This window comes from Mus pahari, chromosome 10, assembly GCF_900095145.1.
Source record: "Mus pahari chromosome 10, PAHARI_EIJ_v1.1, whole genome shotgun sequence".
NCBI classification, from domain to species: Eukaryota; Metazoa; Chordata; class Mammalia; order Rodentia; family Muridae; genus Mus; species Mus pahari.
The window spans coordinates 30,008,786-30,026,310 of NC_034599.1; the positions used below are offsets into that span (position 1 = coordinate 30,008,786).

At 46.4% G+C, this 17,525-nt stretch overlaps 2 protein-coding genes across 2 annotated transcripts in view; both read right to left on the minus strand.

Annotated features, from left to right (window-relative positions):
- Positions 1–6,349, minus strand: part of Tirap (TIR domain containing adaptor protein) — a 16,463-nt gene extending 10,114 nt beyond the window's left edge. Inside the window, exons 1-2 of the mRNA XM_021207523.2 lie at positions 6,264–6,349; positions 5,626–5,725 (exon numbers count right to left, since the gene is read on the minus strand). The gene's annotated coding sequence lies outside the window, so the exon portion shown is untranslated. The remainder of the gene's footprint in view (positions 1–5,625; positions 5,726–6,263) is intronic.
- A 4,149-nt stretch (positions 6,350–10,498) lies between these two features.
- Foxred1 (FAD dependent oxidoreductase domain containing 1) lies at positions 10,499–17,382 on the minus strand. Its single transcript, XM_021207411.2, has 11 exons — positions 17,225–17,382; positions 16,342–16,562; positions 15,823–15,936; positions 15,444–15,562; positions 14,128–14,222; positions 13,726–13,827; positions 12,449–12,525; positions 12,081–12,241; positions 11,819–11,948; positions 11,523–11,627; positions 10,499–11,315 (listed from the first exon to the last, which is right to left on the minus strand). The coding sequence occupies exons 1-11, from the start codon at positions 17,307–17,309 to the stop codon at positions 11,061–11,063; spliced, it is 1,464 nt and encodes a 487-aa protein (XP_021063070.1). The 5' UTR covers positions 17,310–17,382; the 3' UTR covers positions 10,499–11,060.
- Positions 17,383–17,525: the final 143 nt, after the last annotated feature.

Genomic DNA, 17,525 nt, shown 5'->3' on the forward strand with positions numbered 1-17,525 from the left:
GGGGGTGGGGGTGGTGGTGGTGGTGGTGGCAGTGGTGGTGTGAGTCTCCGGTGTGATATGCTCTTTAACTCTCATGACAGAAAAGTGTCAGCTTCTCTGACAGGACAGTTGTGCAAGGTGGCAGAAAAGCTCCAGTAACCACATCCTTCCTGGATAAAACCTCACTCACCTTCCTTTTTCACTGTTAGTTCTTCTGTAGCCAAGGCTGGGGATCCATCACTCAGACATGACTTAACTTTTCCAAGATGCAGAGTGACAGTCACCACACATCAAGCAGATAAGATGGTGAATTCAAACCAAGGGCTGATCACTAGCTTTGTCTAATCTCAGATTCACAGGGGCTCATAAGAAGTCACTTTTTCTTTAAAAAAAATTTCATAAAGTAGAGTAATATGTATCTCAAAACCCTACTTTATAGAGAATGACAAGGACTTCATAGAAAATTAGCAAGAAGTTCCTTCAAAAAAAAAAAAAAGCCAGCCTGAGCATGGTGGCACTGGGTATGGTGGCACTGGGTATGGTGGCACATGCCTATAATTCCACTAGGGATTTAGAAAGCAGAGGCAGGGAAATCACTTCTAGTTCAAGACCAACCTGGGCTACATAGTGAATTCCAGGCCAGCAGGGGCTGTAAACTGAAATCTCTCTGCAAACAAAACAAAACAGATAAAGTAAATAAACACACACACACACACACACACACACACACACACCAACTTGCAAAAGCAAAATACAAAGGTACTTATTGGCTGGTTTAGAAGTGAAGTCTAAGTTTTACAAGTTTTCTAGAAAATTCTGATATTTGGAAGCATTAGTCTAGATGTTAAACTATAGAAAGATATACACTTGATGTTGATACTTTATGTGTATATGCACATATATAATATACATGCATATATAAGCACATAAAATTCATACTATATATATATGTGTGTAGTTTATGCTGGTTTTAAATCAGCAATCATGGAACTGGACAGATAGCTCTGAGGTTAAAAGAACTCTGATCTTCCAGAGAACCCTGGTTTGGTCCCCAGCACCCACACAGTAGTCCACAACCATCTGTAACTTGAATTCCGGGGGATCCAAGACCCTCCTCTAGATGCTAGTACACACCTGGTACACAGACGTATGTGCAGGCAAAACACCCATACACACAAAATACAAAATAAATAAACTTTAAAAAACATAAACATGAAAAATTTTTAATTAATTAATTAATTAATTTATTATTATTCTTTTCTTTATTTACATATGTGCTAGTGTTATCAGTGTTCCAGAGCTCAAAGTCACTCTGGGCTAAAAGAGTAAACTAAAGGCCAGACTGGGCTATGGGAGACCCTACCTTAACCCCTCCTCCCAAATAAAAAGGAAGGAAGGAAGGAAGGAAGGAAGGAAGGAAGGAAGGAAGGAAGGAAGGAAGGATCTCACTGCTTATAAATAGCAGCAATTTACTTGCTTACTTAAATTAAAAATGTATAAGTATTATGTGTGTTTGAGGGGGACATGTGCCACAGTGTGTGTATGGAGGCCTACACCACATCGGGTGTATGATGAGCAGTGAAGGGCTGGAAATGTAACTCAGGGAGTGTACAGTGCTTGCCTGCTATGTATGATGTCTTGGATTCAATCCCCATTGCAAAAAAAAAAAAAAAAGAAAAAATCTGAAAGCCAACAACAGTGAGTGGTGTTTGCTTGTGACTCCAGCACTAGGAAGCTGAGGCAGGAAGGTCATGAGTTTGAGGCTAGCCTGGGTTACACAGAGATTTCGAGGCAAGTCTGGATACACACTGAGATCCTATCTCACACACACAACATACATACAAACAAACAAACCTAAAAGGAGGCCAGCAAGATGGCTCAGGTGGTAAAGCCTTCTGTATAAACCTGTGACATGAGTTCTATTTTCAGAGTCCACATAAAGAACCAACTCCATAGAGTTGTCCTCTGCCTTACACACACACACACACACACACACACACACACACACACACACACACACATTTGTGTATATACACCACCACACACATAGTACTAATACATTTTTTTTTGAGACAGGGTTTCTCTGTATAGCCCTGGCTGTCCTGGAACTCACTCTGTAGACCAGGCTGGCCTCCAACTCAGAAATCCGCCTGCCTCTGCCTCCTGAGTGCTGGGATTAAAGGTGTGTGCCACCACACCTGGCTCAGTACTAATACATTTTTAAAAAATTATTTCTTTATTTTTATGTGTGTTGGTATTTTGCCTGCATGTATGTCTGTGTGAGGGTGTTGGATTCCCTGAAACTGGAGTTAGAGACAGTTGTGAACTACTGTATGTTTGCTTCCAGTTGAACTTGGGTTTCCCGGAAGAGCAGCCAGTGTTCTTTAACAGCTGAGTCATCTCTCCAAACCCACTAATACATTGTTTAATTTAAAAAAAAAAAAAAAAAAGCAAATAGGGCTGGAGAGATGGCTTAGCGGTTAAGAATACTGACTGCTCTTCCAGAGGTCCTGAGTTCAATTCCCAGCAGCCACATGGTGGCTCACAACCATCTGTAATGGTATCTGGTGTCCTCTTCTGGAGTGTTTGAAGACAGCAACAGTGTACCCACATTAAATAAATAAATAAATAAATCTTTTTTTAAAAAAGCAAATAAGGGCTGGCGAGATGTCTCAGCAGGTAAGAGCACTGACTGCTCTTCTGAAGGTTCAGAGTTCAAATCCCAGCAACCACATGGTGGCTCACAACCATCTGTACAGCTACAGTGTACTCGTATACATAAAATAAATAAATAAATCTTAAAAAAGCAAATAAATTGCTATTTGTAAACAGTGAATTTATTTATGTGTTTGTTTGCTTGTTTATGTTTATGGGGATGGGTTAAGGTAGAGGCTCCTGTAGCCCAGAGTGACTTTGAACTCCAGATCCGCCTGCCAAGTGCTGGGGTTACATGCATATGCCTCTTCTCCTGGCTAACAGTGAACACATTAAAAAGGGCTCATCACACTGTGTGACTGTTTCTGTGAGATAAAGTCCAAATTGCTTTCCATACTACATCTTGTAAGTTCTGAAGAATAAAAATGTCAAAAAGTGTGTATCTGCATGAATAAAAGCACCCACTATTTTAAACTTAGGCATACATGGAAAGGTTTCCTGGGTATTGTGGCACGTGCCTGTAATCCTAGCATCTGAGAGCTTGCGGAAGGGGAGCTGTGAATTCCTCAAAGGCATTAAACTAGAAACACTTCACTGTATTTTAGCCACAGAGAAACATATTCTACCAACCAAAGAGGAGTCATAGCAAACTTAATGTTGCCATGTTTCTCAAAGTGGCTCTTGGAATGCTTAAGTTTCTTAGTTCAAAAACACTGCCTTTGTTCTGAAAAATATCTGTAACTACATAATGTAGTAATATAGTATGCTCCTAATACACTTTCTAAAAGGCCCTGTGGGAAAAGATTGGAGAAAGTGCCTAGGATCTTGAAGCCAGGCTCTGACCTGAGCACTACCAGAGTCAAAAGGATTTACTGTAGCTGGGCAGTGGTGGCGCACACCTTTAGTCCCAGCACTTGAGAGGCAGAGGCAGGCGGATTTCTGAGTTTGAGGCCAGCCTGGTCTACAGAGTGAGTTCCAGGACAGCCAGGGCTGCACAGAGAAACCCTGTCTCGAAAAACCAAAAAAGAAAAAAGAAAGGATTTACTGTAAAGCAACAGCAGTGTAGGCAAAATGACTGCCAGGGAAGGGGAAGCCAACAACAGAAAACCAATGTCACTAAACAGTCCTGCACCTGTGCAATCCTCTGCCTCCAATAATGGTGATGGTGACACTGAAGTCAGTTGAAAAAGACAGTCTTCTCTCCTCTCCCTACTTATTTTGAGGTAAGGTTTGTTTTACCCCAGGGTTGCCTACAGCTCGTTAGATAGCTGAGGATGACATTGAGCTTCTTCTGATCTTTCTACCTCCACCTCTGAAGTGCTGGGATTATTGGCAAGGGCTACCAAGTCCAGTTTTAGGCCATGCTGGGCATCCAACTCAAGGCTCTGTGCATGCTAGGTAAGCATGCTATCTACTGAGCTATACCACCAGCTCAGAAAGGTGGTCTTTGCAGTCCATAGTATTAGGTCAACTTAAGTAATGTTGTGGGGAAAATTATTCTCAATCTTGCATCTCAAACCATGAAAATTACATTCTAAATGGATATGAGAGTTATCTGTCACTATCAATCAAGATCGCATAGAAAAGTATATGGCCTAATTTCTGACTTTGGAGTAGACAAAGCAAAATACAAATTGCTTTTTGAGACATGGTCTCATTCTGTAGAGGCTGGCCTAGAACTCAGTATGTAGGCCAGGCTGGTCTCAAACTCACAGCAATCGCCCTGAGTGCAGAGAGTACAGGTTTGAGAACCATTATGTTTTGGGGAGGGGGAGGAGGGGGAAAGAAATCTAATGCGATACAGTCTGTAGGAGGGGAAAATGATAAATCAGAAAATATTAACGTGAAGACTTTTGCTCCAAAGATACCATTAGGAGAGTGAGGAGGGAATCTACCGGGACAGGGAAAATGTTTAAAAATGTGTATCTAACAACCGTCCAAATCCCAAATATTTCAAGAACTCTACAAACTGCTAAGAGACACAACTGGGGAGTAGACTGAATAGTCATTTCACAGAGAGGATATTCAAATGACCAACAGACCAAAAGATGCTCGGTTTACCGGGCCTCAGAAAAATGCAAATTGAAACCTCAGGGTTTCAAAGCCGTGCAGTGAGCAGAATAGCTTCAGAGAGAAGGCCGCTGGCTGGAGCGTGATGGGGACATGGAAGAATGGGAGCACACACAGAATGTGGGCTGGGAGCGACTGCTGTAACTTCGGTTCGCTTGCTTGCTTGCTTTGTTTTGACATAGGGTCTGAGAGCCCAGGCTGGCCCTGAACTTACCTCTTCTCTGCTCCACCAGAGTGCTGAGGTCACAGGTGACTGCTGTGGTAGCTAGCCAGCAAGCACAGCTTTTATTTCTAGCTTAGAAAATGTTCCTTTGGGCTGGTGAGATGGCTCAGTGGGTAAGAGCACCCGACTGCTCTTGCAAAGGTCCAGAGTTCAAATCCCAGCAACCACATGGTGGCTCATAACCATCCATAACAAGATCTGACTCCCTCTTCTGGAGTGTCTGAAGACAGCTACAGTGTACTTACATATAATAAATGAATAAATGTTTAAAAAAAAAAAAAGAAAATGTTCCTTTATGTGCATGGATGTTTTGCCTCTCTCTCTCTCTCTCTCTCTGTGTGTGTATGTGTGTGTATCACTTTCATGCCATGTGCCTGTGGAGGCCAGAGAGGGCACTGGGTCATCTGGAACCAGAGTTTGTGACAGAGATGTTTGTGAGCCACTATGATGGGTGAGGAGATTGAACTAGGGTCCTCTGAAACAGCAGCCAGTGCTCTTAACCACCGAGCCTCTGCTCTGGCCCCAAACACAACTATTTTAGAAAGCTACTGCACACAGCAAACTGAGCCAAGGCACAAGTCAAACTCAAAACAGGCCAAAGCTGAAAACAACCATGTTCAGTAAATCGGATAGCCAGTTCGCAGTCCACCTTTTCCACAGAATGTTATACACCAAGCAGCATATGTACATAGACTTACTGTTCTGGATGCAGGTTACACAAGAAAGCCTGTGAAAAGTGGTTTGGTAGGACTCGGGATCTATGTTTCGGTATGTTGGTTGTATATTGTTTCTTAAAGTCTGAAAACAAAGCAAGAAAGGCTTCCTCTGAGTCATTCCTGGGTAGGTCTGTCCGATGGAGAACTCCCTACTTCCTTCTCTAGTTGCGCTTCTCCGGTTTCTGGTTTACCTGCCACCCAGTGGACCTAAGGACCAAACTGTTCCTACTCCCCTAGTCCCTCCGGTACTTGGCACTGTAGTAATCCCTGGTGGATGCCCATTAAATGACCGCGATAGCAACGCCCAGTGGGTTCTTAACTTTAAATAAAGTGACACTCTTGCAGAACGTTGCCACAGAGTCAAGCCCAGAGGGACCAGGTTATGACAGGGCAGAGACTTCAGGGAGCCAGGGAGAGCCACTTGATGTGGCCCAGCTGCTTGAAGCCCAGTCGGACTAACAGCTCCATGCTGGCATCGGTGCCACAGAAAGGTGGTGGCTTTCGGGGGAGTGCTGGACCCCAGATTGGAAGGGGCGGGGCAGGGGAGCGTTGTCCCGGGGAAAGGGCTGACTCTGCAGGGCCCGTCCGCCCACCGCCCCGCGTCCCCGCCACCTGCTAACCTGCGCGGGTCCGCGCTGCGGGTGGCAGACTCGTCCGGGAAGTGCCCGCGCCCCGGCTCCCGGAAGCTCCTAGGCCACGGTCCTCCCGCCCGCACCAGCCACTCTCCTGCCCACGCCCGCCGGCCGGACCCTAGGGGGCGCTCGCCAGTCCGTGGCGCTCAGGATTCCCGGCTGCCTGCCCGTGACCCGAGGCTGAACCCAGACACCCGAGCTCCCTAAGACTGCCAAGAAGCCCTGAGCCCGGGTTTGTCCTGTGTGAGGGCAAGGGGACGAGGAGAAAACTCCAGAAAGGGAAGTGCAGACCTTACCTTCTTTCGCACGGTTGGGGAAAATGAGGCTTTCATCCCCTAAGTAAGGTAGGTTAAGTGGACAAAGGAGCCGGCCAGCCACTAGGAGGTCCATACCTTTAGGGGAAAATGGGTCCCTTTAAGGTTGCTGTCCACAGGCTGGAATCAGTTTGGCCAAAAGTGCTTGACTTCAGGGCAGGGATTTCCTAGTGGCATTTAAACTGCGTTTACGAGGGTACCAAAATAACTGCAAAAAAAGGGTGGCTGGGCAAAATGTTGGCAAGCCCTGATGAAATACTTAAGTCCTCTGCCTCCACTTCTTAGAGTTCTTGCTGTGAGTTTTGTGCAACGCCGAGGGACTAATACAGCACTCAGTATTCCCTGCTATCGAAGTGTTATTAAAATACCAACCTAAAACCAACTCACATGAAATACTGCAGGTGGCAGGAGTAGAATGGGCTGGTGTAAGGCCTTATTAGCCCTCTCTGATTTCTTTTTCTCTCCAGCCAGCCAACCTGTAACTTGTTCTGAGGGAGCCAGTTGGTGCCGTGGCGTTGTTCATGCATGATCTTTCTAGGTTTACTCATCAAAATTACATTCTCTGGTTGCTGGTGTTGTGAGAGATGAATATTCATAAGAATTCCTGGAAAGCAACTGTGTCTGCAAAGACTGACTTACTGACTAGAACTGCAGCGAGTTGGAGAGATAGGAATATTGCCTGTCCAGAGGTTCATCTTAGCTCAGCTAGCTCTAAAACCCACTGAACAACCAGCCATTCCTTGAACAGATCCCTAGCTGCCCACCCCAAAGCTATCATCAGGTAACACCTGAGTCCTATAGCAAAGCTTCCTTCTTGCTGTACTGCCTCTGCGATGTGCCCACCAATGTATTTTAAATTTGTCTTGATTTATGATTTTGTTCTGTAACAATTTAAAACTTTGTGAAGCTCCTTCCACATTGGAACGTGCAGCTTAGGGTAACCTAAATCTATATTCCTTGGATACGGTCACTCAGGTATGGCTCAAGAATAAACCATTTCTTATCCTGAAAGGATAAAATGCTTTTGGGAAAGAGCTGTCTCACACCCACCCTCCACCCCGACCCCCAGCAGCTAGACCCCCAGAAGTAGCTCACACTTGGTGGATGGCTCCTTGGCAAGGACATCTCTGCTCTCCTTTTGGCCTCTGCCCAGCTGTGCTTGTGAAAACTGCCTCTCTTCCAGCCAGGCTCATTTCTGCATCCTGTTAGGAAAGCATTTCCTCCCCCAATAGCCTAGGCTAGCTTCAAACTTGAAATTAAAACGACTGAACTTTTTTCATCTTCCTGCCTCTACGTTCTGGGATTAAAGGCTTGGGCCACTCTACCTGGCCAAGAGATTGAGGCTGGAGTGGCTAAGACCATCTGCTGCCCATCTGGAGGACCTGAGTTGATGCCCAGCACCCATATCCAGTGGCTCACAGTTGTATCTAACTCCAGCTTGCCCCCACCCCCAGCACACACACACAAATGAAATAACGATTTAAAACATTATTATTCATGTGTATAGGTCAGAGGGCAGCTTTTGGGAGTTGGTTCTCTTCCACCTTGTTGAGGTAGGATATCTTTTGTTTCCACCACCCTATATACTCCAGGCTGGCTGGCTCTTGAGGTTCCAGGCAATTCCCGTCTCTACTTTCCTGACATATTGAACCCTGGGATTGCACACATATGCAACCATATCATGCATTTTAACTTGGCTTCTGGGGATTGAAACTAAGCTGTCAGGTATAAATGGCATCTTGAGCCATCTGTCCTACCTCTTATTGCAGTATAAACTCCCTGGGGCCAGAAAGGATCTTTAGGGTCCATCAGGATTGCTTCGATGGGCAGAGTACAGGAGAAAGTGTGGGGTTGCTAGGTTTGGGGACAAAGATGAGGGCTTGGCCCAGCCCCTCTTATAGTTGAAAGGGCAAGACAGATAATCACAAGTCCATAAAGGCTTTCTCATGAGACAAGATTAAAGCCCCATGGAAGTAGAGGTTTCCTTAAGCGTTAATGATTATAACATCTATTTCTTTGAACCCTTAGACTGATGCTGTGCTGAAATCACTATGGGGCACTGTGAATGTTGGTGTGTTACATGGACTGATCAATGGAAGAGAGCCAGTACAGGATGAATTCAGGTTTCTTAGCAGCAGGGGAAGCCTCTGTGGGACTGAAACCCACAGCTGCCTTGAAGCTCTTTTTATTGTTACATAAAAGGCACCTTTAGCAAGTCAATTTCTGCATACCAAAACTTCTTATCTGATTTAGGGGCTATCTTGAAAGAACTATCACCTAAGCAATCAATTCTCAGCCATGGAAGACATACTGGTTTTCCAGACCTATCTCCTGACTAAGATATGCAAAAGCTCTGAGAAACCTTCAAAGGAACAACCCCATACAAATCTCAGATAACAATCACTGACAACAGGCTACTTCAAAGCTTAGGTGCCATCACTCCAGATTCATGGCAGATACAAAGGTTTGTTAAATCTGCTACAGGGCACCTCTATGATCCAGGGCTAACCAATTCTCTGACCTATCTCTTTAGCCTAAAGCCTGTCCACCCTGCTCATGACAAGACCCTTCTAATATTTCAGCACTACCTTCTGGTGACTTCTCTTTTGCTTACTGCCTAGTTTCTGGCTCTCTTCAAGCCACTCTCAGGCTTTATACTCCCAGCTGGCCCATCTCCTCTCCTGTCCCCTCCCCTATATGGTGTCTACCTCTTTTACTTTTTATTTACTCCAAAGGACTTCTGAAGGAAGTTTTCCTAGGAAGCTCTACTCTGGTTCACTCTCTTCTTTAACTTCTCTCTGTGCCTTTTGATTGCATTCCCTGGTCACCATTGACCTGCTAGGTGCTAAGCCTAGCTGTCATGTGACATTTCATTCTAGTGCCTACTTCTTGGTCTTCATGATTCCATTTAACTGGATTTTCTCCTGCCTCATGGGCCACTTTCAGCAGTCATCTGTTCTCCCTAAATGTCAGTGGGTACCCCAGCTTTTCTGTGTTGTCCTCAACGCTTTGCTTTCCTTTGTTGATGCTGTTCTGTCACCTGTCTACACTCGGACTGCCCACCCAATTAGTCCACTTACCGCTCACCCCTCCCACAGGCACTTTTCTTTCGGTCTGTTCCCCAGCAGACCACTCATTTTGCTGCTCTTCCCTCTGTCATTTTGGTAAGAAGCATGGTACCTGTTTTGACTGTTAAGCCAGAAACCTGGGCAACGCTGACTCTATTTCATGTTCATTGTCACATTGCTCCACGTGTTTCCCACCATGACTGTTATCTGTGAAGTAGACTAAACAGCCTTTGTCTAGAGCCTGCTTCCTGCTTTGCTATCTGACTCTGTTCTCTTCAAGGGAACCAGTGACTTCCCCCAGCTCCTCTCTGTTGCTGCTGAGGATCACATCCAGGGCCATCCACACGCTAAGTAAGCACTCTACCACTGGGCTACATCCTAGCCAGACGGAGATTTTTAAAAGGAAAATCTGATCATGTTGCTTCCATATTTAAAACTCTGCTGGGTTTCTGCCAAGATGAAATCCAAGCTTCTCAGTGTGGCTCTTCAGATCCTGGCTCCTTTTTTCCCCAAAGCTCCATGATCCACTCAGAAAGCAACCTTGAATCCTGCTATAGACTGAATGTGGTAGTCAGAGCTGAGGGTTTATAGAAGTTAACTACATCAATGATCCCATTTCTTTCCCTAGAACCACTGTTCCTGTAACAGGATAGCTTGCAAACAAGATGCCTCCCACAGAGGATCGAAGAAACACACTCAAGAGGCTGCCTTTTTTTTTTTTTTTTTTAAAAAGATTTATTTATTTTATGTATGTGAGTACATTGTCATTGTCTTCAGACAGAGTTGAAAAGGGTATCAGATCCCATTACAGATGGTTGGTTGTGAGCCACCTTGTGGTTGCTAGGAACTGAACTCAGGACCTCTGGAAGAGCAGTCAGTGCTCTTAACCATCTCTTCAGCCCCCAAAGCTGCCTTTTTAATGGCACAATACTTCAAAAGCTTCTACCATGAGAAGAAAAGTAGGAAGAACATAAGGCCAGAGGGAAGGGATTAATCACATACATATGTTGATTAAAGAACAGGTTAATAGACAAGTCAATAAATTTTGGCCAGGTTATCCTAAAATGCTGTGCCTTGGCTCTGGTCAGATTTCTCTGCATCAACACCAGGAAGGAGGCCAGTCCTGGGCACCATGCCTCGGATGCCTGCTGAACTGTTTGGGTAGTGATTCAGCCTAGGCTACAATCAGTCCTAGGGTCCCACTTCATCACTTTCCACTGGTCTGGGTCTCTGTGCCTATGCTCATTCCATGTCCAGAGACACCGGGGAAGAAGCCTGGTTTAAAGGATGGTGAAGAAAGGGATGTATCCCTGACACAGTGCTGGGGAGACTCAGGCAGTGACCGAAGTCAGCATGAGGCAGAGCATGCCTGGGCTGGTGAGGCCCAGAGACAGTTTTCACGCTCAGAGGATATTGTACTCCTCCAACTTCTCTCCTAAGTAAAAGCGGGTAAAGAGGAAGGGGCTCATGTCGATGGTCTTAAAGTGACCCTCTAGTATGATTTCTGCCACAGCGCGACCGATGCCAGGTGCATGCTGAAGCCCACGGCCACTGAAGCCCGTAGCAAAGTACATGTTGACAACTAGTGGGTGAGGGCCCACCACGCCATTCTGGTCAAAAGTATTGTAGTCATAATAGCCAGCCCAGGCACTCTGTACCTGCAGGTGCAAAAGATGTTGAGGTTCACAGACACGCTCAACCCACACCCCTGCTCAGGATCATCTGCTAAAGGGCTCATGTGATGGGATAGATCCAGTAGGTTTCTTTGCAATTGTTAGTTGGAGGGAACACAACAGGTCAAAAAGACTAAGATGGGCTGCTTGATAGCCAAATTCTAACAGAAACAATTATTCCCCTTTAGTTACCTCCAGAGTCTTAAAAGATGGCACCCTCTGGACCAAATGAGGCCACACTTTGCTCTGGAAGAAGTCATTGTCCACTTTCAGATTTGTTGGGTCTGGTTCTTCCTCCTGAGTAAGAGGTAGAGACAAGGTTTCTATATTGCTTGGAATATGAGGGCAAGCCAAGATCTGATTCCCATAATCAATCCCTTCAGTGGATTCCAATTCTAACATGAAGGAGAGCAAAGCCTCCCCACCCCTCCCTAATGGCTTGCCTCTTTAATGGCATCTTGTTTATGTCTCCTCGAAACTTAATTTACCTCAGTAGGACTACAGCCACCTAGGTAGTTGCTGCCCAATCCTTCCCGTCGGAAATAGACTCCACTGATGTCTGCAACTAATGGTGTCTCCAGACCTGGTCCCTGTGGGCAGTGCCATAAGTGCACATACCTGTCATGATCAGGCAAGTTATGACACTGCAGGAAGAACCCTCACCAACCCTTTGCGCAGACCACACACACACACACACAAATACACCCTAAACTTTTCTAACAGTTCTTTTTCATCCTTAGCTGTCCTGACCTTTTCCTTGGCTCCACAGGTAGCTTGGTACCCTGGAGGGTGCCAGGAAGTCCCTTGCCAATACCAGCCAGCTCTGCAATTTTCCCAGACCAGGCTCCTGCAGCATTGATCACTACAGCACATTCCACTGGCTGATACTCCAGGCTCTTGTCCATTTTCACCTGTAGGCACCAGAGGGTAAGAGGAAGGAAGTTGGGCTGGCTGTGTGTGAGGGGAATAAGGGCACACAATAGATCCTGACAGGTTTATTTCCCTTTAAGCCCAACTTTTATCAGTGCTGGAAGCAGGTAGAGGACAGACATCTGAGCAGATTATCTCCCTTCTTGCCCTCCACTTTAGTAAGGAGCACACTACAACTTGGGACTTACATGGACGTTGTGGATCCTTCTCAATACTACGTGTTCCCCAGTTGGGGTCTCCATTGGGGTAGATGAAGTGATGAAACCTGCAGGAAAGAAATTAAAATTAAGCCCTTCAGGAAGGGTTAGCTCAGGGGTAGAGTATATACCTAGTATGCATGAGACCCTGGGTTCTAGCTCTAGTGTTCGCATCAACATATATTGATGGGCCATTTGGGGCAGAGCAGAGAGCTATGAGTGAGCTGGACTTCCTTTCATGGAGTTGGGGTCCATGTTTCTCCCCTCAGGAGACTCTCCCTGTGTCTGTCTGATGTCTCCTGAGCAGCTGCAGAACAAGTTTCCCTGGATAAACATAGACACAAAGATAGACACAAAGACACAAAATGGTGGTTTGATTGAGAATGGCCCTGTAGGCTTATCTTTGCATGCTTAGTCCCCAAGTGATGAACTGTTTGGGAAGGATTTGGAGGTGTGTCCTTGTTGGAGGAGGTGTGTCACTGGGAATAGGTTTTGAGGTTTTAAAAGCCCATACTAGGCCCAGTGTCTGTCTTTCTCTCTGCCTGCTGCCTGTGGATCAGGATATAGTTCACAGATACTTCTCTAGCATCATTTCTGCTGCCACCATGCTCCCCACCATGATGATGCTGATGGATTGATCTTCTGAAGCTCCAAGCATCCCCTAGTTAAATTCTTTCTTTTATAAGAGTTGCCTTGGTCATGGGATCTCTTCAAAGCAACAGAACAGTAATTAACACACACGCACGCAGGCAATGCCCTTGAGGGAAATAGGGGGTCATTCTGGTTTCTTTTGAGAAAGGGTCTCATGTAACACAGACCAGTCTCAGACCTCCTATGTAGTAGAGGATGACCCTGAACTTCTTATTTTACTGCCTGTACCTCCAGAGTTCTGGGATTACAGGCATGCAGCACCGTGCCTAGTTTATGGGGATATAACCTAGGGGGATGGATCTTAGGGTTTCATGCATGCTAGGCTAGCACTCTACCAACAGCCACATTCCTGGCTCCACAACCACCACTGCTTATTCAAGGAAAGAACATGGGAAGGATGAGTGCTTTTCCATGGACACTCTAGAGACATCATGAAACCAAGATAAACTTGGCTACCCAGGAATAGGGCAGTGTAGTGAGAAGAAAGCTGAACTGGTTAGTAGAAGATGGCCTCTCACACCAACCCTAGGTGAGTCTGTGAGCAGAAAGGCAGAGCCTGAGTTAGGCCTTGTCCTTGGTGTAAGACATAAGCAGAGGGAATGAGACTTTGGACTCACGTGTCACCTCTCCCTGGCAGAAAAAGACTCCCATTGACTGGACCTTTCGACGAAGACCCTGGAGCAAAGACCAGGCATCAAACCAACCTTCATCCTCCAATCCTGACATAAGGAAAAAGAAAACTCATGAAGCCTTGGTACCCTCCTTTTCCCATTGTATACCCCACACACTTCTTTAGGGCTTTAGAAGCTGGGAAAGTCATCTTGACCAACTCTACCAGAGTCCAGTCATGCTGAAGGCCAGAGAAGTAGCATGGTTTGGGATGGACCCTGTTGCTCAGGAGGAAAGTGGTCCTCCTTCAGTATGGAGATGGCACACTGAGACTTCCAACCCAAGGAGCCTTCAAGCTCCATGTTCAGGGAAAGAAAAAAGATAATATGTGCTTTGATGGTGAGCCTCACCATAAGATGCCAGAGCTACTCCTTCTACGTTTATCCAGGGAAACTTGCTCTGCAGCTGCTCAGGAGACATCAGACAGACTTTGGCTCCTTCCTGCCTAAGAGAAATGTGTGCATCTCAGTCAATGTGTTAGGGAGAATATTCTGAGGGGAGAAACATGGACCCTGACTCCAGGAGAGGACGTCCAGTTCACTCAGTTCTGTCTGTCCCAAATGCCCCGTTTCTCTTGACTGCTGGATGTGAAGGCTCATTTTTCCTTCTCTACACTCCTCTCTCCCTTCAGTACTCTCAACTCTTTGGCCTGACCTACTGTATCTCCTTTTACAAGATGGTGGGGAACCACATTCCACTGCCTCCTGTAAAACACTTTCTTCTCTGCTGCCTAGCACAAGCCTGTCCCTCAGAATGAGTGTCTCCTCTAGAACACTAACTGGCCAGGGGATCAAAGTGCTAAGAAACACTCCTAGGAACCAATGTCTAGTTTAAACTGAGGTGCAATGCCAGCTTTACTAGATCTTATCCCAGTTTCCCCACATGTAAAATGGGATGTTCTGATTAAATTAATTAATGAGTTAGCATCCGCAGACATTTACCTGGCTTCACTAGTGAGATTCACAGCATATCAGAAGAGAGCCTGTGCATACCATATCACAAAGATGCCCAACCCTTAATTGATGTGAAGCTCAATGTGCTAAGGCCAACCTGCTGCCTACTTTTATTTATGGACCACACTCAATTATTTCTATGTTTTGTCTGTGGCTACTTTTGTGCTATAACAGCAGAGCAGAAAAGTTGAGACAGAGACAAAATGACAAGCAAAACCTAAAATATTTACTGTCTGGCCCTTTATGTAGCTTGCTGATCCCTAAGTTAGGATTCTTGTTAGAAGCCCCATCCCCTGGCCACTCCCTGGAGGTTCTGGTTTGCTAGGTTTGGGAGTGTCTTACATGGGTGCTAAGTGTCCACAACTGGGTTATAGCCCTCATCATGGGGCCTTGAAGGTTTAAACAGGCCCGTTTTTCCTGATAATAAGAGCTACTAATGAGATTTTTTTTTTTTTTTTTTTTCGAGACAGGGTTTCTCTGTGTAGCCCTGGCTGTCCTGGAACTCACTCTGTAGACCAGGCTGGCCTCAAATTCAGAAATCCGCCTGCCTCTGCCTCTGCCTCTGCCTCCCGAGTGCTGGGATTAAAGGCATGCACCACCACGCCCCGCTAATGAGGAGATTCTTATGACATGACCTTCAGCTTCCCCATTTCTAACTTGGTATAGGAGCTCAGAGAAGAATGTGAAGCCAAGAAGTAGCTCAGGGCACCCACCTTTGCATTTTCACATTGTTTTCCAAGGTGGCAGCATTCTTTTCTGAAGCTAGCAAGAGACAGCCTGAGGGGTTGAACTGAAGTTCCACAGGAGGAGCATCCACCACAGCCAGGTACTCCTGTGTGCAAAGAAAAAGAGCTGCTCTCCAAATAGGTTGACAAAAGGGAGCTTCCCTGGCCTCACCACAGCTCCAGGAGCAGTGGCCCAGATCAGGACAAACCCTTCTCTAGGCACCAACACTGGAAGACAGCCAAGGAGCCCAATGCCTTGTTGCCTCAAACACACTGCTTCTCCTTGGTTCCCCTTACCAGCTAGGCTACTGATCTCTGGGCTCAAGAAGGGGCTCCCACCCCATCCTTCAAATCTTACTGTACATACATTTATGTTCCGGAGAAAGTTGATTGAAAAGAGTGAGAGTTGGACATTCTCAGGCACAGAAAACTGCTGCCAAATCCCGCCCACAGAAGGCCCTGTGGAGGAAGCCCGTGAATACTGTGAAAAGAAAAACCGAGGTAGACTGTCATGCCATATGTAATGGAATCCTGCAATGGAAGCTGTCAGTTATACATCTGAATGCAAAGGGGAATCATTTTTCAAGGAATAAGTATGGGTAAACGTTTTGGAGCACGTGTCATCCGAGCACTTGGGAGGCAGAGAATGGAAGATGCTGAGTTCAGGGCCAGCTTCAGCCATATATTGAAACCCCATCTCCAAAGAGATTAAACAACGGTAACAAAGTCTCTTCCCCTCCCTCAACAAAACAATGTCATTGCCACTCATCTTTTTTGAGGGAGGAAGAACCTGTAACTATTTCTTAAGCTCCAAAGTCCAAAGCCCAGAACCTGCCCTATTGTCTGTGTCCTCCATAAGATGTCTGCCCTTACTCCCTGACCTCACCGTGTGGTCTTGCTCCACCACCAGCACCCGAATGGCACCTCGTCTACTCTCCAGCTTCTTCAGCCAAAAGGCCACAGACAGACCAAGAATCCCACCTCCTATGATGACCACATCCGACTGTTCTGGGGGCAGGTGGCTGGTGTCATACAGCACTTCATATTTCTTTCCAGGCAGGATGGACTCAATCTTCTTCTTAAAGTCAGACACCTTTGCATCCCAGTCTGCAGGACACAGTTACAGTCAGATGGACTTAGGTTCTTTTCTGCGTGGTTGGGGGTTGGAGGATGGGAACAGAAAAAGGTGGGCTGAAATAGGCATTTGGGTTGGCACATTTCCAATGTCATCCTTTCTCATATGCAGCAGTATTATTACAACTTTGTTGTTTGGTCTTTGTCCCACCAGACCCCAGTATCATGGATCTTCTCTAACACTGGAAGATTCAATTTCCTAAAATTATTTTCTATTTCCCCATCAAGCGAGGTGTGACTCACATTATTTAGCTCTTGCAGATCTCTCTCCCTCCTGAACCCCGTTCTCAGATACTCAACTGCAATTCTCTCCGCTCAGATATCCCAGGCCCAGGGAACACGAGTCCCTAGTATACTTCATACTGCACAGCCTTCTAAAGCCGGGCTCCTCTGTAATGGTTTCTTATCCTTATCCATCATCACCAGCAAGCTTCCATTTATATGGAATTGCCCACTGGGGAGTGCCTCCTTGAGATCCATACACTTGCCTCGGCTCTTGGACCTTTAGCAGGCGAGCCTACCCCTTCCCCGAGCTAACTCGCTGTCCCGCCAGCACGAGGCAGGGGGTCGAACCTTGAAGGTCACATCTATGGAAGGTTTTGGCTCCCCAGAACCACTGCTGCCCTCAGCTTTACCCGGAGTAAAGCCTCCTTTGCGTGTGCGTAGCCCCCGGTATGGGAGACCCGGGCCCAAGCCAAGGCGCAGCACTCTGCGAAACATGACTTTCCAGAGCCCGGCTTCTTTCAGCTTAGGTGCCTGCCCCTCAAGCCGACTCGGTCCTTTCAGTCATCGGTCCGCGCCACAGGGAATAGAGGCGAACGCGCCGATTAGCGGGCAGTGCTCTTCAGGCTCCACCCCTCCACGCTATAGGGAGCTAGCGCCTCGGGAGTCCCGCCCCTGTGTGCTATTGGTCAGTCTTGCGCCTACGTCATCGCG

What these genes read in the sequence shown, in the direction of transcription:
- Foxred1 (XM_021207411.2), bottom strand. Translation starts at nt 17,309, where the DNA reads ATGTTTCGCAGAGTGCTGCGCCTTGGCTTGGGCCCGGGTCTCCCATAC. An exon ending in CAAAGGAGGCTTTACTCCGG is followed by an intron (nt 16,563 to 17,224) that starts GTAAAGCTGAGG and finishes TGTGTCCTGCAG; the next exon opens with ACTGGGATGCAAAGGTGTCT. An exon ending in GTGGCTGTAGTCCTACTGAG is followed by an intron (nt 11,628 to 11,818) that starts GTAAATTAAGTT and finishes CCTCTTACTCAG; the next exon opens with GAGGAAGAACCAGACCCAAC.